The sequence below is a fragment of the Dendrobates tinctorius genome, unplaced genomic scaffold, assembly GCF_039654945.1.
Source record: "Dendrobates tinctorius isolate UK_male_01 unplaced genomic scaffold, ASM3965494v1 ptg000119l, whole genome shotgun sequence".
Classification (NCBI taxonomy): domain Eukaryota; kingdom Metazoa; phylum Chordata; class Amphibia; order Anura; family Dendrobatidae; genus Dendrobates; species Dendrobates tinctorius.
In genome coordinates this window covers 1,356,954-1,383,208 of record NW_027361787.1, presented here as the reverse complement: position 1 = coordinate 1,383,208, position 26,255 = coordinate 1,356,954, and the positions used below count along the sequence as shown (strand labels likewise).

The following is a 26,255-nucleotide window of genomic DNA, read 5'->3' as shown; positions in this document are numbered from 1 at the left end:
CAGTGTCCAAAAGTGTACGCAGAGATTCAAAATCTCCATTATCCTCTCGTCACTTTGGTCACAGGCAGCTGTGCCATCGAGCGTGTCACATAGCGCTCAGATATCAGTGGGCCGCACACAATCCACAAGTGTCCACTGTCCACAAGTGTACGCAGAGATTCAAAATCTCCATTATCCTCTCGTCACTTTGGTCACAGGCAGCTGTGCCATCGAGCGTGTCACATAGCGCTCAGATATCAGTGGGCCGCACACAATCCACAAGTGTCCAGTGTCCAAAAGTGTACGCAGAGATTCAAAATCTCCATTATCCTCTCGTCACTTTGGTCACAGGCAGCTGTGCCATCGAGCGTGTCACATAGCGCTCAGATATCAGTGGGCCGCACACAATCCACAAGTGTCCAGTGTCCAAAAGTGTACGCAGAGATTCAAAATCTCCATTATCCTCTCGTCACTTTGGTCACAGGCAGCTGTGCCATCGAGCGTGTCACATAGCGCTCAGATATCAGTGGGCCGCACACAATCCACAAGTGTCCACTGTCCACAAGTGTACGCAGAGATTCAAAATCTCCATTATCCTCTCGTCACTTTGGTCACAGGCAGCTGTGCCATCGAGCGTGTCACATAGCGCTCAGATATCAGTGGGCCGCACACAATCCACAAGTGTCCACTGTCCACAAGTGTACGCAGAGATTCAAAATCTCCATTATCCTCTCGTCACTTTGGTCACAGGCAGCTGTGCCATCGAGCGTGTCACATAGCGCTCAGATATCAGTGGGCCGCACACAATCCACAAGTGTCCACTGTCCACAAGTGTACGCAGAGATTCAAAATCTCCATTATCCTCTCGTCACTTTGGTCACAGGCAGCTGTGCCATCGAGCGTGTCACATAGCGCTCAGATATCAGTGGGCCTCACACAATCCACAAGTGTCCACTGTCCACAAGTGTACGCAGAGATTCAAAATCTCCATTATCCTCTCGTCACTTTGGTCACAGGCAGCTGTGCCATCGAGCGTGTCACATAGCGCTCAGATAGCAGTGGGCCGCACACAATCCACAAGTGTCCACTGTCCAAAAGTGTACGCAGAGATTCAAAATCTCCATTATCCTCTCGTCACTTTGGTCACAGGCAGCTGTGCCATCGAGCGTGTCACATAGCACTCAGATATCAGTGGGCCGCACACAATCCACAAGTGTCCACTGTCCAAAAGTGTACGCAGAGATTCAAAATCTCCGTTATCCTCTCGTCACTTTGGTCACAGGCAGCTGTGCCATCGAGCGTGTCACATAGCGCTCAGATATCAGTGGGCCGCACACAATCCACAAGTGTCCAGTGTCCAAAAGTGTACGCAGAGATTCAAAATCTCCATTATCCTCTCGTCACTTTGGTCACAGGCAGCTGTGCCATCGATCGTGTCACATAGCGCTCAGATATCAGTGGGCCGCACACAATCCACAAGTGTCCACTGTCCACAAGTGTACGCAGAGATTCAAAATCTCCATTATCCTCTCGTCACTTTGGTCACAGGCAGCTGTGCCATCGAGCGTGTCACATAGCGCTCAGATATCAGTGGGCCGCACACAATCCACAAGTGTCCACTGTCCACAAGTGTACGCAGAGATTCAAAATCTCCATTATCCTCTCGTCACTTTGGTCACAGGCAGCTGTGCCATCGAGCGTGTCACATAGCGCTCAGATATCAGTGGGCCGCACACAATCCACAAGTGTCCACTGTCCACAAGTGTACGCAGAGATTCAAAATCTTCATTATCCTCTCGTCACTTTGGTCACAGGCAGCTGTGCCATCGAGCGTGTCACATAGCGCTCAGATATCAGTGGGCCGCACACAATCCACAAGTGTCCACTGTCCAAAAGTGTACGCAGAGATTCAAAATCTCCATTATCCTCTCGTCACTTTGGTCACAGGCAGCTGTGCCATCGAGCGTGTCACATAGCGCTCAGATATCAGTGGGCCGCACACAATCCACAAGTGTCCACTGTCCACAAGTGTGTGCAGAAATTCTAAAACTCCCCTGTCCTATAGACACCTTGTACCTTGTTTTACATTACTATATAGTTTGTTGGATTTTGTCTACATTTCTACCAAAAATGAGGAAGGCTGGTGGAAGAGGCCGTGGAATTGGGCGGGGGTTGGCAGCTGGTAATGATGGTGTTGGTGGTGGATCTGATGGTAGTGGCAAGAGCAAAATAGGACCGAATGCAGGAGGTGCTGACCCTGCGTCATCGTCTGGCTACATAAGGACTCGAACGCTTAGTTTTCTAGGAGTTGGCAAACCGCTTTTAAAGGCAGAGCATCAGGAAAAAGTTTTGTCTTACATTGCTGACTCAGCCTCCAGCTCTATCGCCTCCTCTTCTTCAGTTGTAAAAAGTAAAAGCACTGAGTCGTCATTGGAGGCTCATGTTCATGAACCACACCTTTCCTTGTGTCCTTCACCCCAACCAAGATTGAAGGATGACGCAGGCCATACTACTGATTACTCCATGGAGCTGTTTTCACATACCATGCCTGGATTATCAAGTCAAATGGTGAATTACCCAGGCCAAGATGAATCTGACATGGAGTGCACTGATGCACAGCCGCTGATGGATGATTCTGCTGGTACATTCACTCAGAGCACTACATTGTCCTCGCAGTGTACAGAGCCAGATTTTGACCCTGATGAGACTCAGGTGCCCCTTCCCGCACACTATACCACCATACACGGTGACACAGAGAAAGGTGCACATGACATAGAAGAGGAGGTGATGGATGACCCAGTTGTTGACCCAGATTGGCATCCATTGGGGGAAGAGGGTGCTGCTTCCAATAGCTCAGATGAGGAGCATCCACAGCAGACATCGACATCGCAACAGCTGTTATCTGGCAGGCCCGGAGCACTCCAAAGACAGGTTCCAAACATCAAAAGAGTTGCTGGACAGCTTGTCCAGAGGGTCAAAAGATCACAGCGTGCTAGGCCGCAAAATGTCTGCCAAAGTAGGAAGAGTGCAGTGTGGCACTTTTTTGAACAAAATCCTCATGATCAGGCCAAGGTTATCTGTAAGAAGTGCGCAAAGACCTTTAGCCGAGGGAAAAATCTGAAAAATTTGAATACCAGTTGCATGCTTAGACATTTAACCAGCATGCACTTGCAAGCGTGGACACAACACCAAACCTCAAGTGCCACATGTGCAACTGATCACAACGAAGGTAGTCAGCAACGCTACATTGTTTCCCCCACTGTAAGCCCACCGGTTAGCACAGCAGCAAATGTTGAGGTGTCGTTGCAAGGCCACAGCAGTCAGGGAATCCCACTGTTATATCAATGAAAGACTGATTCTAGGCCATCAGAAAGAACACCAACTCCATCACCTTCATCAACCCTCTCTCAGTCCGCCCTGTCCACCGCTACTTCCACCATATGCAGCTCTCAAGTCCAGCTCACCCTCCCAGACACTATGAGTAGGTCAAGAAAGTACTCAGTCTCTCATCCGCGTACACTGGGTTTGAACACCCACATTGCCAAACTAATCTCGTTTGAGATGATGCCCTTTCGGTTGGTGGAAAGCACAGCTTTCCGCGAACTCATGGCCTATGCAGTACCACGCTATGACCTACCCAGTCGCCACTTCTCTCGCAAAGCCATCCCAGCCCTCCACCATCATGTGAAAGACCGCATTGTCCATGCACTCAAACAGTCAGTGAGCGGAAAGGTGCACCTCACAACTGATGCATGGTCCAGTCGGCATGGCCAGGGCCGTTACGTGTCCATCACTGCGCACTGGGTTAATGTGGTGGATGCAGGGTCCACAGGGGACAGCGGTGGTGGGACAGTGCTGCCTAGCCCACGGTATAGGAAACAGTTGGCTGTAGGCGTTCGACCCTCCTCCTCCTCCAGAAGCGACAGCTCGTCCACAGAGCGCAGTCGTACGAGCACTCCATCTGCAGCTGCCACTGTTGCACACGATGTGTCCCCCTATCGAGCAGCTAGTGGAAAGCGTCAGCAGGCTGTGTTGCAGATGATGTGTTTGGGCGACAGACACACCGCCGAGGTGCTGGCCGAGTACTTGAAGCGACAAACTGAGTCATGGCTGGGCAGTGTACATCTTGAGGCAGGCAAGGTAGTTAGTGATAACGGCCGTAATTTTGTGGCAGCCATAGCCCTTTCAAAACTCAGCCACATACCTTGCTTGGCTCACACCTTGAACCTGGTGGTGCAGTGCTTCCTCAAAAATTATCCGGAGTTAACAGCCCTGCTCCAGAAGGTGCGAAGACTGTGCGCGCACATCCGCCGGTCGCCTGTACACTCCGTTCGTATGCAGAAGCTGCAGCGATTGCTCCACCTTCCCAACCACCGCCTCATTATCGACATTGCAACAAGGTGGAACTCCACCCTGCACATGGTGGAGCGGCTGTGCGAGCAGAGGCAGGCCATAATGCATTTGTGGGAGGATACACGGCCAGGCACTTTGAGAGCAGACATGGAGTTGACAGGCGTGCAGTGGTAGAAGCTGAAAGACCTTTGTAAAGTCCTTCAGTGTTTTGAGGAATGCACACGGCTGGTAAGCGCAGACGACGCCATCCTAAGCATGAGCATCCCACTTATGCGTCTGCTCATGCAAACTTTGACGCACCTTAAGGAGCAGGCGTCTGCAGCCAATGTTGATGAGGAGGAAGAGGAGGAGGGAATCCTTAATGACATTCAGCCATTGTCTGCTCAGGGACCTCTCCTGGACGAGGTGGAGGAAGAAGAGGAGGAGGAGGAGGAGGATGATGGGGATGATTACTTAGGGGAGGAGGATGCATCTCGTGGGGCAAGTGAAAATGTTGGCGTGGCAAGGTCTGGTACAGGGTTTGTGCGTGACTGGAGGGATGTGGATTTGCCAGAAAGTGCTCCTCCACCCAGCACTCGCAGTGCATCATTGACACCGGGAACATTGGCCCACATGTCAGATTATGCCTTGCGGATCCTAAAAAGGGACCCCCGCATTGCCAAAATGATGAACGATGACGACTACTGGTTGGCCAGCATCCTGGATCCACGCTATAAAGGCAAATTACAAAACATCATGCCACAGGAGAACCTTGACCTACTATTGGCTAATAAACAAGCAACTCTGGTAAATCGGTTGCTTGAGGCATTCCCAGCACACAGCAGCGGTGATGGTTCTCACACGAGCCGTACGGGCCGGGGGCAGCTTGGCAGAGGTGTTCGTGGTGCACACAGCAGAAGTGGTGTTGGAGACAGGGGTTTCATGACAATGTTGTGGACTGATTTTTCAAATACCGCTCACACAACTGGTAATACTGCATCGATGGAAAGTGACAGGAGACAGCAGTTGTCAACTATGGTTACAAACTACTTTTCCTCCCATATCGATGTTCTCCCACACAGGTCATTCCCCTTTGACTATTGGGCCGCTAAACTGGACACCTGGCCTGAATTGGCCCAATATGCCTTACAGGAGCTCGCTTGCCCAGCTGCAAGTGTGCTATCGGAAAGAGTCTTCAGTGCAGCTGGATCAATCCTGACAGAAAAAAGGACCCGTCTGTCAACCCAAAATGTGGATGATCTAACCTTCATTAAAATGAACCATGCATGGGTTTCCAAGGATTTTGTCCCACCTTCCCCTGATGACACATAGGGTGACAGAAAAATGGCTTGCTTTGGTCCACCTCTTCCTGGTACTTCACCTATTTCGCCTTTTGCATCAGTTGAATGTCCAACATCAACATATGCCACTTTCTAAAACTCCCTAACTGTGCTGCCTCCCCCCCCATGGCCGGGGTCACCACCTAGCGCACGACACCGTGCGAGTGCCGTTGCCCTGGACAGGTGGGTAGGCCGACTCTTGGGCGCGGGCACTGGCACAGGGTCCCTCATAGTGCAATCAAGTGTCTCTGACGGTGGTGGTGCACACCCGCCGTCAGACACACCGCTGTACTATGAGGGGCCCAGTGCCAGTACCGACGCCCACGAGTGGGCCCCCCTTGCTTGGCCAGGGCCCCAGCATTTGCAATCTTTACCTCTCCCTGCTCCTCCACTGTGTAATCTGGGCCGTCAAATCCATACTGTGCCTGACACCGTCTGAGCCTGCCTCCTGAGACATATATTTTGAATGTGTACGCTATCCATACATGTTATCCGGGGATACGGTACCCTTTCTAACCTTTGTGCAATGACGTGCAATCCATACTGGGCCTAACACCGTCTGAGCCTGCCTCATGCTGTATAGACATATATTTTGAATGTGTACGCTATCCATACATGTTATCCGGGGATACGGTACCCCTTCTAACCTTTGATGGGGTTTAATGAGTGGGGGGTTAATGAGTGGGGATGGGGGTTAATGTTTGGGGTTAATGAGTGGAGATGGGGGTTAATGTGGGGATGGGGTTTAATGAGTGGGGGGTTAATGAGTGGGGATGGGGGTTAATGAGTGGGGATGGGGGTTAATAAGTGGAGATGGGGGTTAATGAGTGGGGATGGGGGTAAATGAGTTGAGGGGTTAATGAGTGGAGATGGGGGTTAATGTGTGGGGGTTAATGAGTGGAGATGGGGGTTAATGTGTGGGGGGTTAATGAGTGGGGATGGGGTTAATGTGTGGGGGGTTAATGAGTGGGGATGGGGGTTTATGTGTGGAGCGTTAATGAGTGGGGATGGGGGTTATTGTGTGGGGGGGTTAATGAGTGGGGATGAGGGTTAATATGTGAGGGGGGTTAATGAGTGGGGATGGGGGTTAATGTGTGGGGGGTTAATGAGTGGGGATGGGGGTTAATGTGTGGGGGGTTAATGAGTGGGGATGGGGGTTAATGTGTGGGGGGGTTAATGAGTGGGGATGGGGGTTAATGTGTGGGGGTACATAATGAGTGGGGGTACATAATGAGTGGGGGCTACATAATGAGTGTGTGTGGGGATTTGGGTGTTGGGACGGGGGTTATTGAGTGGGGATGGGGAATACTTAATGTGGGGGGATTTGGAGTGGGGATGGGATTTAATGTGTGTGGGGTGATTTGAGGACACAAAATGAAGAGTATTTATGAGGAATACTGTAGAGAATGGGGTGCTCACTGCCAATTTAGGTGCTCAGAGTTAAAAGACATATATTGTACAGTAGAAAAACTTCGGCACACAAAATTTATGAAATATAATGCTCAAGTTTATAAGACTAAAGCAATTCTGATAAAGTTATTTCAATACATATATGCTGATACAAAGAAAGTACCTCAGATTACCACAGTATTGCTTATCTCGGTGGTGGTAATCTGAGGTACTTTCTTTGTATCAGCATACAGTATATGTATTGAAATAACTTTATCAGAATTGCTTTAGTCTTATAAAGTTGAGCATTATATTTCATAAATTTTGTGTGCCGAGGCATGTATGAGGAAACAGTATGGGGGATGGGTGCAGACAGTAAGGGGTGTGAACGGGTGAATGTATGTGGACACAGTATGGGGAGTGATGGGAAAAATGTATGTGGACACAGTATGGGGAGTGAGGGTGATGGGATGTGTGCAGACACAGTATGGGGAGTCAGGGGTATGTGTGAGCAGACAGTATAGAGAGTGAGGGGGTAAATATATGAGGAGACAGTATGGTGAACAGGAGGATGATAGAGGAGACAGTATGAGGAGGGAGGGGAATAGTGTGAGGCGACAGTATATTGCAGATATTTGTATTTAGGGGCATTATAATGACACTTCAATCTTTAAGGCATCGCGTGGAGAATTGGTGCAGAAGAACGGAGAAGATGGAAGTCTACAGAGACAGCTGTGGATGAGAAAACTCATCATGGGGTCTGGACAAGAAGAAGAAAAGAAGGAGAACGACTCCAGAGACGCCGTCATCTATAAGGTACCTGGATGTATATATTATCTGTGATACTGACTTATTCTCGTGTTTTTATTTGTTAGGAGCATTACAGGGGCTGTCCAGGTTTGTGCTGAGTCTGCAGTCATTCTATGTGACTGCAGACTTCTGAATTCTCACATTGCTCACTGAACACTGTCAGGATTCTCTCGTGCCGGTAATTTACATACATACGGTCACATGCTGACTAGACATGTGTGGCCTCACTCAATGAAAATGAACAGAGCGAGGCCGGGCACGTCTAGTCGGAATGTGGCCAGAAGTATATAACTCGCATACTTGTGCTGACATGACTGTACATCGGCAAGGGAGGATCCTAAAAGTGTGCAGTGCATTCGTTGTGAGAATTCAGAAGCTGAAATGTCAGGATTCAGCTCTGCAGGTTCCAGTAGTCATCATATGGACACTTCACTCATATGCGATTTTCATAGTTATGGTCCTGTGACAACGAGCTTCTCTTCCTGCTTCTCTCAGTTTTTTACTGAACATTGAGAGCATTAGGGAGAGCGGCTTGTGGGTACTTGCAAGTCGCATATGTACTGGGGGGGGCGCCGAACCAAATTCTTGCCCCGGGTGCCAGAAAGCCTAGATACGCCTCTGTTACTGGAGCTTAGACATGACATAATTTATACATTGCTGTTCACACTTAAGTGTTTTTTTTAAATAGGAAGCCAAAGCATTTGAAGCCTCAGAAAATAGCCATTACCACCAAAAAGACAAAGCCGGTGGGATCACTGCCAAAATGAAATAAAACAAACGTTGCATTCTCCTCTGACATCAATACAAATGAGTCGACTTCACAAACTTGGAGGACGCAGGTGACTGCCTGTCCTCTACACGGCACATTATGCAGCTTCTCTGTCTCCCTCATAGACATGTATGAATTACCGTCACTGACAGCTGTCAGTAGGATCTGTGCCTTCTGATACCAAGAATATGTCTCCAAGAACCAACCATTTTCTCCATTTTTTATCATTGCATGTCAAGATCCACAATTTTTTCATCTTTCTTTCAACATAGCTTTATGAGAACTTGTGTTTTTTTATTATACTTTTTGGCAGTCACCATTCATTTTGGCATCTAAGGGGTTACATGATCCTAGACCAATTTGGACTCCGATCATTGTTAATGCTCAAGGCTGCAAGCATCAGCCTGAGCATCTGTACAGTGCAGGACACAGCGCTGTAGTCTTCTTCTGAAGCATCGTCCTGTAACACTGGTGCACTCATTAGAAGAACCCATAAGGTTTCTACAGCAGTAATTAAGGGTCTAATGATCCTGAACTACAGAAAGTCTGCTTGTAGTACATTTCTGCTGATTGCCCCTAAAACAGCTTACCATCTGTAGACAGACACATCCCTTGGTCCTTGGGTGGGCTAATCTAATGTCTTCTGCTCTGCATTCTGGGAGAGATTATGTCACAGGATAAAGACTAAACTAGGACATATATAAAACTTATCAGAAGGAGCTCGCTTTTGACACAAGACAAGCAAATCTGAGCTACGGAGAGGAGAGTATATATAAGATATGCACATGACAAAATAATGTCCTTACAAAGTGACTTACAAGAGGGAATTTATCATGAGATAAACTTTCCCCAGTCCCGCATGCTCAATGCCTCGGGGTGATCCTCGACTCTGCCCTCTCTTTCAAGCCACATATCCAAGTCCTTGCCTTCTCCTACTGACACAAACTCAAAAATATTTCCCGGATCCATACAATCCTTGACTATGAAGCCACAAAACCACTAGCGCATGCCCTTACCATCTCCCGCCTCGACTACTGCTACCTCCTACTCTCTGGCCTCCCCTCTAGCACCAATCTAATCCATCCTACACTCTGCTGCCCAACTAATCCACCTATCTCCCTGTTATTCTTTAGCCTCTCCTCTATGCCAAGCCTTTCACTGGTTTCCTATAGACCAGAGGCTCCAGTTCAAAACCCTAACTATGACATACAAAGCCATCCACAACCTGTCTCCTCTATACATCTGTGACATGGTCTCCCGGTACTTACCCACACACAACCTTCGATCCTCTCAAGATCTCCTTCTCTACTCCCCTCTTATCTCTTCTACGCACAACCGCATACAAGACTTCTCCCGTGCTTCCCCCATACTCTGGAACTTTCTACCTCAACACATCAGACTTTCCCCTACGACGGAAACCTTCAAAAAGAACCTGAAGACCCACCTCTTCCGACAAGCCTGCAACCTGCGGTGATCCTCAGTCTACTGAACCGCCACACGACCAGCTCTACTCTCTCCTACTGTACCCTCACCCGTGTCCTGTAGATGGGGAGCCCTCGCGGGCAGGGTCCTCTCTCCTTCTGTACTTGTGTGCACCTTGTTTTGCTCATGTTTATTATACTTGTCCATATTTGCCCATTTCACATGTAAAGTGCCATGGAATAAATGGCGCTATAAAATGTATAATAATAATAATAATAATATTAATGAGATGAATTGAAGCTTGAAGTCAGTTGCTTTTCGGGCTGCATTATTGTACTTTGCACCAAATTTTCAGTGCTGCACGAAACGGTACAAACTTTGTGATTTTTTTTTATGCGCGAAAACTGAAACAAAAGCCTCAATAAATTTCCAATGTTTCCTGTAAATTCTAGCTACGTGTAACTATAAAACTGCTCTTCAATGTGAAACTGCATTGGAGTTCAGGTTTAGGGCTGTGTTATCATCACGTTTGATGTATACGCATTGGTATACTTTCTTTTAACTTGTACAGAAAAGCAATGGAGACGCATAACAACTAGACTTTTATTTTTCTACAATAGAAGTCTAGTATGCTGTAAAGTTTCTATTGGTCGAGAATGGTCATTTCTACCTTCGCTAACAACTGGATGGCCCATTAGAGACAATGCAGAAGATCCACCTGACCTCGCAGCAAACTACCGTCCATCTATAAACAGTCTTTAGCTTCACATTTTCCACAGGATTGGTCATTGTGATTGGTGGGAGTCGGACAGATTGGATCCCCATAGATCCAGAGAACAGGACGATGAAACAGTTGTGGCCTCCATCACTCAATTTTTTGCCTGGATGGCCGTCACATGCGTACAGCTCTACTTGATTCTCTCTAGCAATCCTATAGACAATACAAGAAGCGGTGGAACGCATGTGCCGCCACCGCTCCATTCTGATGGCTCATTGCAGAACCCTGCTTTTAGTAGTTGGACCCCCACCGATCACAAAGTAATCATTCATAGACAAAAGTGTCTAAATGATAGCAGTATGCCACCCGCTTCAAGCTAACAGCGGCAAACCATGCAGCCATGATGGGAGCCGTGAGTGTGTGGGGGTGGTGTCAAGCAACATTGCCCTCCCTGTGCTGGTGGCTACATTTCACCAGTATCTGCTTCCGAGGCCAATACAGTGGAATTCAATGGTAGAACTATATTCAGTCTGTAGATCTGAGTGTCAGCCAGAAGGCACAATGATGAGACTAGATCGAGCCTGCACAGACGGGTGAAGGGCACTGGAGGAATTGGGCTGCGTGAGAACATTTTTAAACAATTTTGTCAGTCAATTCTTTTGGAATGGAGCCAGCATGCTGAGTAGGAGCAATCATACTGTGTGTGCTGTGGATGGAATTGTGGGGGTCACCATACTGTGTACATAGTTATGGGACTAGAACTCTAGTGCCACCTATTGGAGGTAGCAATCCTAAAAGGCAATGTTGACCCTTTAACGAGCCTAGTTACATGACTTAGGATAAAAGCCAAGCCAGAATCTCCATTTGCAGACACTGTGCTTCGGGGTACATGCTTAGCATGTCATTCTCCGCAAGGAGAAATGATACTTCTTGGATATCGGTCAGATGCCTCTCTCACAGCCAAACCAGATCTTCTCCCACTTTGCACTGATGAGGGGAAGTACCCTGAAACACAGTGTCTGCAAATGGAGATTCTGGCTTGGCTTTTATCCTAAGTCATGTAACTAGGCTCGTTAAAGGGTCAACATTGACTTTTAGGATTGCTACCTCCAATAGGTGGCACTAGAGTTCTAGTCCTCTTCCTCTCTGAAGAGACAATTTGCATAATTAGCATATTTCCCAGAGGAGCATTGCGGCTTTAAGTCTCCTCACCTCGACATGCTTAGCATGTCATTCTCCGCAAGGAGAAATGATACTTCTTGGACATAGTTATGAGGACATCATGCTATGTGTGGGGGCTTCAATTTTGTGTGAGGGGACTGTATGGGTAATCAAACTATGTAGGGAACTGTGGGGGAAATCATACTTTATATTGGAGGCAGCTGGGACCATCATACGGTGTGTGAGACTTTGGGGGCCATCACATTGTGTATGGGGTACTGTGGGGCCATCATACTGTTTTGTGGGGCTGTGGAGGCATCATACTGTGTGGGGGGATGTAGAAGATTCTTACAGTGTAGGGGCCTCATAATGTATGTGGGGGAAGACTGTTGGCATCATACGGTGTTGGGGGCACTGTGGGGACAACATACTGCATTGGAGGGGGCTGTTGCAGTATCATAATGAATGGGGTGTGCAATGGTCACATCATACTATGTTAGTGGTTGTGGGGGCATGATACTATGCTGTATACACGATTGCAGCATCATACTGTGCTAATGGTTCTGGGGGCATCATAATATGGTGTGGACACGGTTGCTGCCTCATACTACGCTAATGGTTGTGGGGGCATGATACTATGTTGTGGACACGGTTGCAGCATCATACTGCATTAGTGGTTGTGGGGGCATGATACTATGTTGTGGACACGGTTGCTGCATCGTACTGCGCTAATGGTTCTGGGGGCATCATAATATGGTGTGGACACGGTTGCTGCATCATACTGTGCTAATGGTTGTGGGGGCATGATACTATGTTGTGGACATTGTTGCAGCATCATACTGTGCTAATGGTTGTGGGGCATGATACTATGTTGTGGACATTGTTGCTGCATCATACTGTGCTAATGGTTGTGGGGGCATGATACTATGTTATGGACATTGTTGCAGCATCATACTGTGTTAGTGGTTGTGGGGGCATGATACTATGTTGTGGACATGGTTGCTGCATCATACTGTGCTAATGGTTGTGTGGGCATGATACTATGCTGTGGACACAGTTGCTGCATCATACTGTGCTAATGGTTGTGGGAGCATGATACTATGTTATGGACATTGTTGCTGCATCATACTGTGCTAATGGTTGTGGGGGCATGATACTCTGTTGTGGACATTGTTGCTGCATCATACTGTGTTAGTGGGGGCATGATACTATGTTGTGGACACGGTTGCAGCATCATACTGCATTAGTGGTTGTGGGAGCATGATACTATGTTGTGGACACGGTTGCTGCATCATACTGCGCTAATGGTTCTGGGGGCATCATAACATGGTGTGGACACGGTTGCAGCATCATACTGCGCTAATGGTTGTGGGGGCATGATACTATGTTGTGGACAATGTTGCTGCATCATACTGTGTTAGTGGTTGTGGGGGCATGATACGATGTTGTGGACACGGTTGCAGCATCATACTGCATTAGTGGTTGTGGGAGCATGATACTATGTTGTGGACACGGTTGCTGCATCATACTGCGCTAATGGTTGAGGGGGCATGATACTATGTTGTGGACACAGTTGCTGCCTCATACTGCATTAGTGGTTGTGGGAGCATGATACTATGTTGTGGACACGGTTGCTGCATCATACTGCGCTAATGGTTGAGGGGGCATGATACTATGTTGTGGACACGGTTGCTGCATCATACTGCGCTAATGGTTGTGGGGGCATGATACTATGTTGTGGACACAGTTGCTGCCTCATACTGCATTAGTGGTTGTGGGAGCATGATACTATGTTGTGGACACGGTTGCTGCATCATACTGCGCTAATGGTTGAGGGGGCATGATACTATGTTGTGGACACGGTTGCAGCATCATACTGCATTAGTGGTTGTGGGGGCATGACACTATGTTGTGGACACAGTTGCTGCCTCATACTGTGTTAGTGGTTGTGGGGGCATGATACTATGTTGTGGACACGGTTGCAGCATCATACTGCGTTAGTGGTTGTGGGGGCATGATACTATGTTGTGGACACGGTTGCAGCATCATACTGCGTTAGTGGTTGTGGGGGCATGATACTATGTTGTGGACACGGTTGCAGCATCATACTGTGTTAGTGGTTGTGGGGGCATGATACTATGTTGTGGACACGGTTGCAGCATTATACTGTGTTAGTGGTTGTGGGGACATGATACTATGGTGTGGACACGGTTGCTGCATCATACCGCGCTAGGGACACTGTAGAGTCATCCTACTGTGCACGTGTTGGGTATTGTATGGGCACATTGTGTGAGGAGTATATGCCACACACAACCTCCATATGCCAGCTCCCCCCTGTATATGCCATGCACAGCCTCCATATGCCAGATCACCCCTGTATATGCCATGCACAAACTCCATATGCCAGCTCACCCCTGTATATGCCACACACAACCTCCATATGCCAGATCACCCCTTTACATGCCATGCACAAACTCCATATGCCAGCTCACCCCTGTATATGCCACGCACAACCTTCATATGCCAGCTCCCCCCTGTATATGCCACACAACCACCATATCCCAGCACACCCCTGTATATGCCACACACAACCACCATATCCCAGCTCACCCCTGTATATGCCACGCACAACCTCCATATGCCAGATCACCCCTGTATATGCCATGCACAAACTCCATAAGCCAACTCCCCCCTGTATATGCCACGCACAACCTCCATATGCCAGATCACCCCTGTATATGCCATGCACAAACTCCATAAGCCAACTCCCCCCTGTATATGCCACACACATCCACCATATCCCAGCTCCCCCCTGTATATGCCACACACAACCACCATATCCCAGCTCACCCCTGTATATGCCACGCACAACCTCCATACGCCAGCTCACCCCTGTATATGCCACAGACAACCTCCATATGCCAGCTCCCCCTGTATATGCCACACACAACCTCCATATGCCAGCTCACCCTGTACATGCCACGCACAACCTCCATATGCCTGCTCACCCCTGTATATGCCACACACAACCTCCATACGCCAGCTCACCCCTGTATATGCCACAGACAACCTCCATATGCCAGCTCACCCCTGTATATGCCACACACAACCTCCATATGCCAGCTCCCCCTGTATATGCCACACACAACCTCCATATGCCAGCTCACCCTGTACATGCCACGCACAACCTCCATATGCCTGCTCACCCCTGTATATGCCACGCACAACCTCCATACGCCAGCTCACCCCTGTATATGCCACAGACAACCTCCATATGCCAGCTCACCCCTGTATATGCCACGCACAACCTCCATATGCCAGCTCCCCCTGTATATGCCACACACAACCTCCATATGCCAGCTCACCCTGTACATGCCACGCACAACCTCCATATGCCTGCTCACCCCTGTATATGCCACACACAACCTCCATATGCCAGATCACCCTGTATATGCCATGCACAACCTCCATATGCCAGCTCCCCCTGTATATGTCACGCACAACCTCCATATGCTACTTCCCCCCTGACATATACCATCAACCACCTCTCATATTTTTGCCTCTGTACAAAAAGCAGTTTTCCTGGCCCTTCACCTCTGCAGCCCTGATAGTTACCAATGGATGATGTCACCACCCCACTCCCTTCCTTGCTGCAACACACCTGGTATACAGCAGGTCATCTTGTCTCCAGCAGCTTGTCGGGTCTTCAGTAGGCAGCAGCTCGTCGGGTCTACAGCAGGCAGCAGCTCGTCGGGTCTACAGCAGGCAGCAGCTCGTCGGGTCTACAGCAGGCAGCAGCTCGTCGGGTCTACAGCAGGCAGCAGCTCGTCTGGTCTCCAGCAGGCAGCAGCTTGTCGGGTCTACAGCAGGCAGCAGCTCGTCGGGTCTACAGCAGGCAGCAGCTCATCAGGATTCCAGGAACTCGTCCAGTATCCTGTCCTGATCTCCTGCAGCTCTTCCGGTAAGCGCAACGTGACCATCCAAGACCTGTTATGCCGGAAGTGAACAGTACAGCATCCGGAATAATAGGGCTTGTGATAGAGTGTAAATGGAGCTTAGCGGATAGCGCTGGTCTCTAATAAAATGGCGTCTGGCCACAACTACAGCTGTGAATTGAGCAGCCCACAGAGGCGTACCCAGGTCACAGCTGATGCGGCTGCAATGTTAGAGATAGGGTCGGTGTCCGACTGATGTCTCCTATGCCCAGGGACTGCCGTATTTGAGGATGGAAAGTGTCATTCAGCAGCCATTACAGACCTGCAAGGTAAAATGGCAGCGCCCAGTGGCTGCACTAAAAGAGTAAAAAATAAACATAACAGAGTCAAGCTTAGATGAAATCATATTCTTAGATCATTTTCATTTTTACAATAAATTATCAAAAATCACGGCACCTTCCCTTTCATCTCATTTCCACCTCGATAGTGACACTCTCTTAGGATACATGTTACTCTATGATGGCACTTCTGCACATGGCCACTAGATGGCGCTACATTTGACATTTGCCTGAATTTTTATATCTACACATGATTTACACAAATTATGTTTTCTTGTGGTAACTCTATACTATTTACCATTAGAAGCTGTGTATTTCTGTAATTATTTGTATGTATACATGATTGATTACCACTTCTGTCTCTGTAAAAACAACCCCCTTTAACCCCTTTCCAACATCAGGTGTAAATGTATGCCGATGTCGGGCTCCCTCCTTTTGATGTCGGCTCCAGCGCTGAGTCCACATCTTTTCTGGCACATGTCAGCAAGTGCGCCAGAAATCCCGCCCTTCAGTGACCCCGTCATGATTGTGGGTCACTGATGGGTTAGCATGACAACCAGAGGTCTCCAGCAGAAGTCTATTTCTATGAGCGCTGCCCGCTAGCCGAAAATGCATGGACCAGGGATCGTCCGGCCAAACTCCCGCTCTCCTTTTAACATGGGGAAAATGCTACTCAGGCAACACAGGGTGAGGGTAAAACAGTGTGGGTAATGCTTTACTGAGCCACAAAACAGGCAGATAACACATAGAACAGTCCCAGCACAGTACCCAAGATGGGGCACATTACAGAGTCTCGCCCTTCCACTGACCTGCCGGGATAATAGCAGCTGTGACTTCAGATCTTCCAGAGTCACTACCGCACCTATGGCATGCACATAGAGGAGGTAATGATAAGCGTAAGAAGACGACAGTCCATGCAAGACCAGTTGATCCGAGAATCACAACCTGACTTCTCCAAACGTATCTATGGTTCAGCGATGGTCAATGCAGCAGATCTGTATTTTTCCAACCGAGGCTGAAAATCCCTAGGTTGTTTCCTGTAGAATCATAGATCTGTGTCCCTCGTAATGGTGCCATGATCTAAAAAGGCTGCTGTCCTGTCTCTGGTCCTTTTGAGATGTATAGATGTCTTGGCAGAATCTCTCTGGCTGTCTCTCTCTCTGTCTCTTTATACAGAGGCATGTCACCTATTTTTAGACTTAACAAGTGTCCCTCATTCAGTATTTACATAAAGGGTAAGAATGGAGATGAGATTATTATAGCATTACTTAGTTTTTCCCTCTCTGCTTTAGAAGTCATCAAACTGGCTCCATAATGCAATGTATAATTAGCGTATCAGCAATCATCACTAGTGATCAAGGATAAGCGCACAATAAAGTCAATATTACCGGCTTACACAAACAAAAGTCTGTTTTCTTGACCAACCAGAAATCAACACTTAATTTAAAGCCAACATACAGATAACATTCTATTATTCTTCGTTTGATAAAAATAGTCATCTGGTTAATTAAGATACAATGCTGTATATCTTCACAATGCCAAAAGTAAAAAATGTTTTTAAAAATAATAAAAAAATATAAAAGTTCAAATTACCCCCATTTCGCCCCATTCAAAATAAAACAATTAAAAAAAACATGCACATATTTGGTATCAACACGTTCAGAATTTCTTGATCTATCAATATAAAAAAAAAATTAACCTGATTGCTAAACGGCGTAATGAGAAAAAAAAGTCAAAACGCCACAAAGAGGTATTCTTGGTCTTTCTACAGTTGCATTGCCGGTGGAGTTAAAACGACCTGAAAACGCCTGGTGGTGTGAGTACGAGTTATACAATTATCTAAGAAGCTGATAGTTAGAACCCTTGGGATTCACAGCCAGCAGGAAGAGTCAGAATACTGCCGCTGATTGGGTGCAGGGTTCGTGTGATGTAACAACCTCACATAAGCCCCGGGACAGTGAGTCTCAACATCACTGAAGTGGAGCCGGCATACCAGCGGAGTATGAGTGTTTTTATTTTAATGAGGCCAAACATGAGGACTGAGCTCACTGAGAAAAAAAGATATATATACCGTATTTTTGGGACTATAGGACGCACCTAGGTTTTAGAGGAGATTAGGAAAAAAATTGAAGCAAAAAATGTTAATTCTGTACTTAATATCCCGTATCCTGGTATGCATGGCCCCCTCATCCCTACCCTGGTATTCATGGCCCCCTCATCCCTACCCTGGTATGCATGGCCCCCTCATCCCTACCCAGGTATGCATGGATCCCTCATCCCTATCCTGGCTGGAATTATCACTCTCATCCTATACTAGTATGCATGGCCCCATCCCTATCCTGGTATACAGGGCCCTCATCTCGTCCTGGTACGCAGGGCCCCCATCCCTATTCTGGTATGATTGGCACCCATCTCGGTTCTGGCATGCATGGCCTAATCCTTATAATTGGCCACCACCCCCATCCTGGTATGCATGGCCCCATCAGAAAACATTAAAAAAAACAAAATATTACACTTACCTATCCTGCGCTCCCTCACAGCGTCTGCTGCGGTGCCAGCAACTGCTTTATGCTTGTAAGCATCACATGGCAGGGACGTCATGCGTTGCTCACAAGCAGAGCACAGCTGCCAGAGTACTCACCGGGACGGTTCATTGCAGAGAGCAGTAAGTATTCATTGCTCTTCAGTAGCACGCAGTGTCAGCCACTGGCACGCCAGTGGAGTATGTGTGTTTTTATTTTATTGAGGCCAAACATGAGGAATGAGCTCACTGAGAAAAAAAAAATATATATACTGTATTTTTTGGACTATAGGATGCACCTAGGTTTTAGAGGAGGAAATTAGGTAAAAAATGTAGTAAATTCTTTACTTAATATCCCCTATCCTGGTATATACGGTCCCCTCTTCCCTACCCTGGTATACATGCCCCCTCATCCCTATCCTGGTATGCATGGATCCCTCATCCCTATCCTGGCATGCATGGCCCCTTCATCCCTACCCTGGTATGCATGGATCCCTCATCCCTATCCTGGCATGCATGCCCCCTCATCACTATCCTGGTATGCATGGATCCCTCATCCCTACCCTGGCATGCATGGATCCCTCACTCATCCCTACCCTGGCATGCATGCCCCCTCATCCCTAACCTGGCATACATCCCCCCTCATCCCTATCCTGGCATACATGCCCCCTCATCCCTATCCTGGCATGCGTGGCCCCCTCATCCCTATCCTGGCATGCATGGCCCCCTCATCCCTACCCTGGTATGCATGGATCCCTCACTCATCCCTACCCTGGCATGCATGCCCCCTCATCCCTATCCTGGCATGCATGGATCCCTCATCCCTACTGTGGTATGCATGGCCCCCTCATCCCTACCCTGGCATGCATGCCCCCTCATCCCTATCCTGGCATGCATGGATCCCTCATCCCTACTGTGGTATGCATGGCCCCCTCATCTCTACCCTGGTATGCATGGCCCCCTCATCTCTATCCTGGTATGCATGGCCCCCTCATCTCTATCCTGGTATGCATTGCCCCCTCATCCCTACCCTGGTATGCATGACCCCCTCTTCCCTATCCTGGTATGCTATGCATGGCCCCCTCATCTCTATCCTGGTATGCATGGACCCCTCATCCCTATCCTGGTATGCATGGCCCCCTCATCCCTATCCTGGTATGCATGGCCCCCTCATCCCTATCCTGGTATGCATTGCCCCCTCATCCCTACCCTGGTATGCATGACCCCCTCTTCCCTATCCTGGTATGCATGGCCCCCTCATCTCTATCCTGGTATGCATTGCCCCCTCATCCCTACCCTGGTATGCATGACCCCCTCTTCCCTATCCTGGTATGCATGGCCCCCTCATCCCTACCCTGGTATGCATGGCCCCCTCATCTCTACCCTGGTATGCATGACCCCCTCTTCCCTATCCTGGTATACATGACCCCCTCATCCCTATCCTGGTATGCATGGCCCCCTCATCCCTACCCTGGTATGCATGACTCCTCATTCCCATCCTATTATGCATGCCTCCTCATCCCTATCCTGGCAGTAATTATCGCCCTCATCCCTATACTATTATGCATGGCCCCATCCCTATCCTGATATGCAGGGCCCCATCCCTATTATGGTATGATTGGCCCCCATTGTGGTCCTGGTATGTATGGCCCAATCCTTATAATTGGCCACCACCCCCATCCGGGCATGCATGGCCCCATCAGAAGACATTAAAAAAAACCCATTACACTTACCTATCCTTGCGCTCCCTCACAGCGTCTGCTCCAATGCCAGCAACTGCTTTATGCCTGTAAGCAGCACATGGCAGGGACGTCATGCGTTGTTCTCAAGCAGAGCGCAGCTGCCGGAGTACTCACCGGGACTGTGCGCACAGAGAGCAGTGAGCATTCATTGCTCTTCAGTAGCGCGCAGTGTCAGCCACCGGCTTCCTGCTGGCATGAATATTCACTGGATTCATTCATTCATCAGGAGACTATTTAATATTGAACTATATTCAAGCGGGACTAGACGAAGAAAGCCCTGAAATCATGAATCATGTTATCCGAAACAGTCAGAAAACTAGCCCCAGATTGGGCGACCCCAGACCTCAGACTATATACTGTGTAAGTTTATAAGCCCCTCCAGTGTCAGGAATAGATAGTATATGAAAATACAGTATATACCGCTCAGGGAACACTTAACTGTCAGGGATAATTTCCATATTCACACTAAATAATGGCACAGATCTCCCAGACATTATGATTGCACATATCCCTAGTCTTTATAACGATATTGCACTCATTCCCTGACAGACCGCAGCATGGCCATTAGTTAGAAGCTGCTAATGATCTTTGGAGCAGGTAAGTTTTCCCTGAGTGGTCCATATTGGGCCGTCTGAAGACTGAGTTTAGTCTAGGACAATTTGTCTGCACTACTAATTATCAGCAGTTACATTACCAAACTAGGGCAGTCCCTATAGGAGAAAACACAAGAATTATACTGTATTGTCACATACTATCTATTCCTGACACTGGAGGGGCTTATCAACTTACACAGTATATAGTTTCAGGGGTTTTTTGTCTAGTCTCGCTTGAATATAGGTCAATATTAAAGAGTCTCCTGATGAGTCGCCTTTGGAGAGGACGATGAAACCCTCAGAGATGAGAGGCTTGGAGAGTGAGTGTGTATACGTCACCTCACCCTATACACTGAACTGTGGGGTACATATTTTTTCTCTTAGTCACCTACTGATTAACTTTCAGGGGGTGAATTATGGGTGTAGTTTTACATTTGGAATTAATAAAGTTTAGTTTTATCCTTTTGTCAGCAAACATGAGGAATGACAAGAGACAACCCATTTAAGAAGATTCAGTTTTGGTTAAAACTATTCCAACACTATGAACATAAAAAAGGCTTCTCCCCTATGTGACGTCTCTGATGTTTATTAACAACTGATTTCCAAGTAAAATATTTCCCACATTAAGAAAATGAAAAAGGCTTCTCCTCTATGTGACTGCTCTGATGTCTAACAAGAAGCGCTTTCCGGTTAAAATATTTCCCACATTCTGAACATGAAAAAGGCTTTTCCCCTGTGTGGGTTCTCTGGTGCTTAACCAAATGTGATTTCTGGTTAAAACATTTCCCACATTCTGAACATGAAAAAGGCTTCTCCCCTGTGTGAATTCTCTGGTGTGTAACAAGAAGCACTTTCCGGCTAAAACATTTCCCACATACTGAACATAAAAAAGGCTTCTCCCCTGTGTGATTTCTTTGATGTTGCTCAAGATCCCTCTTATAGTTAAAACATTTCCCACATTCTGAACATGAAAAATGCTTTTCCCCTGTGTGAATTCTCTGGTGTGTAACAAGAAGCACTTTCCGCCTAAAACATTTCCCACATACTGAACATAAAAAAGGCTTCTCCCCTGTGTGAATTCTTTGATGTTGCTCAAGATCCCTCTTATAGTTAAAACATTTCCCACATTCTGAACATGAAAAAGGCTTTTCCCCTGTGTGAATTCTCTGGTGTGTAACAAGAAGCACTTTCCGCCTAAAACATTTCCCACATACTGAACATAAAAAAGGCTTCTCCCCTGTGTGAATTCTTTGATGTTGCTCAAGATCCCTCTTATAGTTAAAACATTTCCCACATTCTGAACATGAAAAAGGCTTTTCCCCTGTGTGGGTTCTCTGATGGTTCACAAAATATGATTTATGTGTAAAACATTTCCCACATTCTGAACAGTAAAAAGGCTTCTCCCCTGTGTGAGTTCTTTGGTGCCTAACAAAATGTGATTTCCATGTAAAACATTTCCCACATTCTGAACATGAAAAAGGCTTGTCTCCTGTGTGAGCTCTCTGATGGTTCACAAAATATGATTTATGTGTAAAACATTTCCCACATTCTGAACAGTAAAAAGGCTTCTCCCCTGTGTGAGTTCTCTGGTGCCTAACAAAATGTGATTTCCATGTAAAACATTTCCCACATTCTGAACATGAAAATGACTTCTTTGCTTTAGGAGCAGTTTGTTTTTTAATGCCTCTTTTGTGACTTTGATTTTCCTTAGTAGTCAGTAATGAATCAGAAGATGGGACCTGTTTCATAGGATCAGATAAGAGATCTTTCCTGTGAATGGATGATGGTATATCTGGAGTAACAGCAATCACTTCAGTTGTATCTTGTAGGATCTCAAGATCATCAGATTTGAAAATTGAAGATGTCAGCTGTCCCTCTGATCTCCTGGTACAGTCATCTGCTAAGATAAAAAACAATTATTATTTTCTAATAAAATATCCTTGAGTTTTATATTTTTGAACATTTCTACTTAGCTTGCCATTTTTACAGACAGTTTATGTAAAAAACTTTAATTATTTACCAAGACAATGACAGTTCACAGTCTAATAGAAAACCTTGTTGGATGAACCAGTAGTGTGCGGTGTTCAACTGTTGGTTCATTCTGCCTCCCAAATATCGAATAAAAAGAATCCAATCAATGTTATGTAGGCGAAAATAATACCAATTCTCATCTCACAAAAAACAAGTCCCCACTCAGGTCCATCATCTATCAAAGGAAAAACAGAGGTTCCCGCACTATTAGTGGCTCAAAGGCTGTTGAAAACCAACAAGGTTTCTATAACCCAATCCGGCAAAATCCGCTCTCACTTCGGAGTCTTGCAGTGTGCGCAAACAACATTTAGGATCCCTGTATTTAGCAATATTATAGTGAGAAGAATCCACTTAATTTGCGGTGTCTCCTGGAGCACAATCTGGGCATTATGTGCTGGGTAATAAAATGGCAAATGTGTAATTTTCCCTCTCCAACATCCACTGCGTGTTAATTTCCGGGAAGTGGCTGTGGAGTCAAAATATTCACTCCTCCTACACACGTGGTCTAAATTGCTGGTACCCCTCATTTAGTTACAGAAAAACCCACAATGGTCACAGAAATAACTTGAATCTTACAAAAGTAATAATAAATCAAAAATCTATGAAAATGAACAAATGAAAGTCAGACATTGCTTCCACAGAATGAAAAAAATTAAACTCATGAAATAGGCCTGGACAGAAATGATGGTACCCTTAACTTAACCGCTTCATGACTGCCAACGGTAGATAAACGTCAGCACTAGCAGGGCTTTGTGCAGAGCCGACATTTGCCTATGGTCGGAGGTTTCATAGAATCATAGAATCGTAGAGTTGGAAGTGACCTCCTGGGCCATCTGGTCCAACCCCCTGCTCAAAGCAGGATTCGCTAAATCATTCCAGACAGATGTCTGTCCAGCCTCTGTTTAAAGACTTCTATTGAAGGAGAACTCATAGAATCATAGAATCATAGAATCGTAGAGTTGGAAGGGACCTCCTGGGCCATCTGGTCCAACCCCCTGCTCAAAGCAGGATTCGCTAAATCATCCCAGTCAGATGTCTGTCCAGCCTCTGTTTGAAGACTTCCATTGAAGGAGAACTCACAACTTCTCGTGGCAGCCTGTTCCACTCATTGATCACTCTAACTGTCAAAAAGTTTTTTCTAATATCTAATCTGTGTCTCCTCCCATTCAGTTTCATCCCATTGCTTCTAGTCTTTCCTTGTGCAAATGAGAATAAAGTTGATCCTTCTACAATGTGACAGCCCTTTAGATATTTGTAGACAGCTATTAAGTCTCCTCTCAGTCTTCTCTTTTGCAAACTAAACATTCCCAAATCCTGCAACCTTTCCTCATAAGACAGGGTTTGCAGACCGGTCACCATTCTGGTCGCTCTTTTCTGAACTTGCTCCAGTTTGTTGATGTCTTTTTTAAAATGTGGTGACCAAAACTGGACACAATATTCCAGATGAGGTCTGACCAAAGAGGAGTAGAGGGAAATAATGACTTCACGTGATCTAGACTGTATGCTTCTGTTAATACATCCTAGAATTGCATTTGCCTTTTTTGCTGCTGCATCACACTGTTGACTCATATTCAGTCTGTGATCTATTAGTATACCCAAGTCTTTTTCACATGTGCTGTCACTTAGCCCTATTCCTCCCATTCTATATATGCTTTTTTCATTTTTATTGCCCAGATGTAGTACTTTGCATTTCTCCCTGTTAAAAACCATTCTGTTAGTTGCTGCCCACTTCTCCAGTTTATTTAAATCTTTTTGAATCCTCTCTCTCTCTTCTCTAGTATTAGCTATCCCTCCTAGCTTTGTGTCATCAGCAAATTTAATCAGTTTACCCTCAATTCCTTCATCTAAATCGTTGATAAAGATGTTGAACAATACAGGGCCCAGGACAGAGCCCTGTGGTACCCCACTTGAGACATTCTTCCAACTGGATGTGCAGCCATTTACGACCACTCTTTGGGTCCGATCACTAAGCCAGTTATGAATCCACCTAACAGTTGCCTTGTCCATTCCATACTTAGTCATTTTTTCAATAAGGATTGTATGAGAGACTTTGTCAAATGCTTTGCTGAAGTCAAGATATACTATATCTACAGCATTTCCTTGATCCACCCAATCAGTGATACCATCATAGAAGGAAATTAAGTTAGTCTGACATGACTTATTAGTTACAAACCCATGCTGACTCTGTTTAATCACTTCATTCTTATCCAGGTATTGACATACATGTTGTTTAATAATTTGTTCAAAGATCTTTCCTGGTATAGAAGTCAGACTCACCGGCCTATAGTTGCCTGGGTTCACCTTCTTCCCCTTTTTGAAGATAGGAACAACATTTGCTCTTCTCCAGTCTTCTGGCACTTCTCCTGTTCTCCAAGAATTTTCAAAGATTATGGAGAGGGGTTCAAAAATTTCTTGTGCTATCTCCTTCAGTACTCTGGGGTGTAATTCATCTGGACCTGGAGACTTGAATTCATTTAGGTTAGCTAAGTGTTTCCTCACTATCTTTCTGTTTATAGATATCCTGGATTCTTCTATTCCCTTAATAGGACAGTGAATAACAGTTGGTGTTACATTTCCTTTCTGAGAGAAAACAGATGCAAAATAGGAATTTAAAAGTTCAGCCTTCTCAACATCCTGTCTTACCATTTCATCATTTTCATCCTGTAAAAATCCTATAGCATCTTTGACTTTTCTTTTACTTTTGACATATCCCCAAAATCCTTTATTATTGCTTTTGACATCTCTTGCAAGCCTCAATTCATTGTCAGCTTTAAATAATCTGATTTGTGCCCTGCAGGTTCTGCAGACAGCATTATATTCTTCTTTAGATATGCCTCCCTCTTTCCATTTTATAAACATTTTTTTCTTCCTTTTTAGCATGTGCTTAAGTTCTGTGTTCATCCATCCTGGTTTCCTTAAATGCTTCCTATTTTTCCCTCTTTTCGGAATTGTTAACAACTGTGCTTTGAGAATTTCATTTTTCAAGATTTCCCATCCTTCCTGGACATTTTTGTCTTTAAGGATATCCAGTCATTGGATCCCTCCAATTATCTTTCTGAATCCCTTAAAATCTGCCTTTCTGAAATCTAACCTTGACGTCTGAGTCTTCACAGGTCTTCCTCCTCTAGTTATCCAAAATTCTAAAATAGCATGGTCGCTACCTCCTAGGGTTCCA

General features: G+C 46.4%; 1 protein-coding gene across 1 annotated transcript in view; it reads right to left on the bottom strand.

Annotated features, from left to right (window-relative positions):
* Window positions 1-26,255, bottom strand: part of LOC141101537 (uncharacterized) — a 56,819-nt gene that overhangs the window by 29,252 nt on the left and 1,312 nt on the right. The window contains exon 2 of the mRNA XM_073590662.1: window positions 21,724-22,946. Within this exon, the coding sequence (XP_073446763.1) occupies window positions 21,724-22,946 (1,223 nt within the window). The remainder of the gene's footprint in view (window positions 1-21,723; window positions 22,947-26,255) is intronic.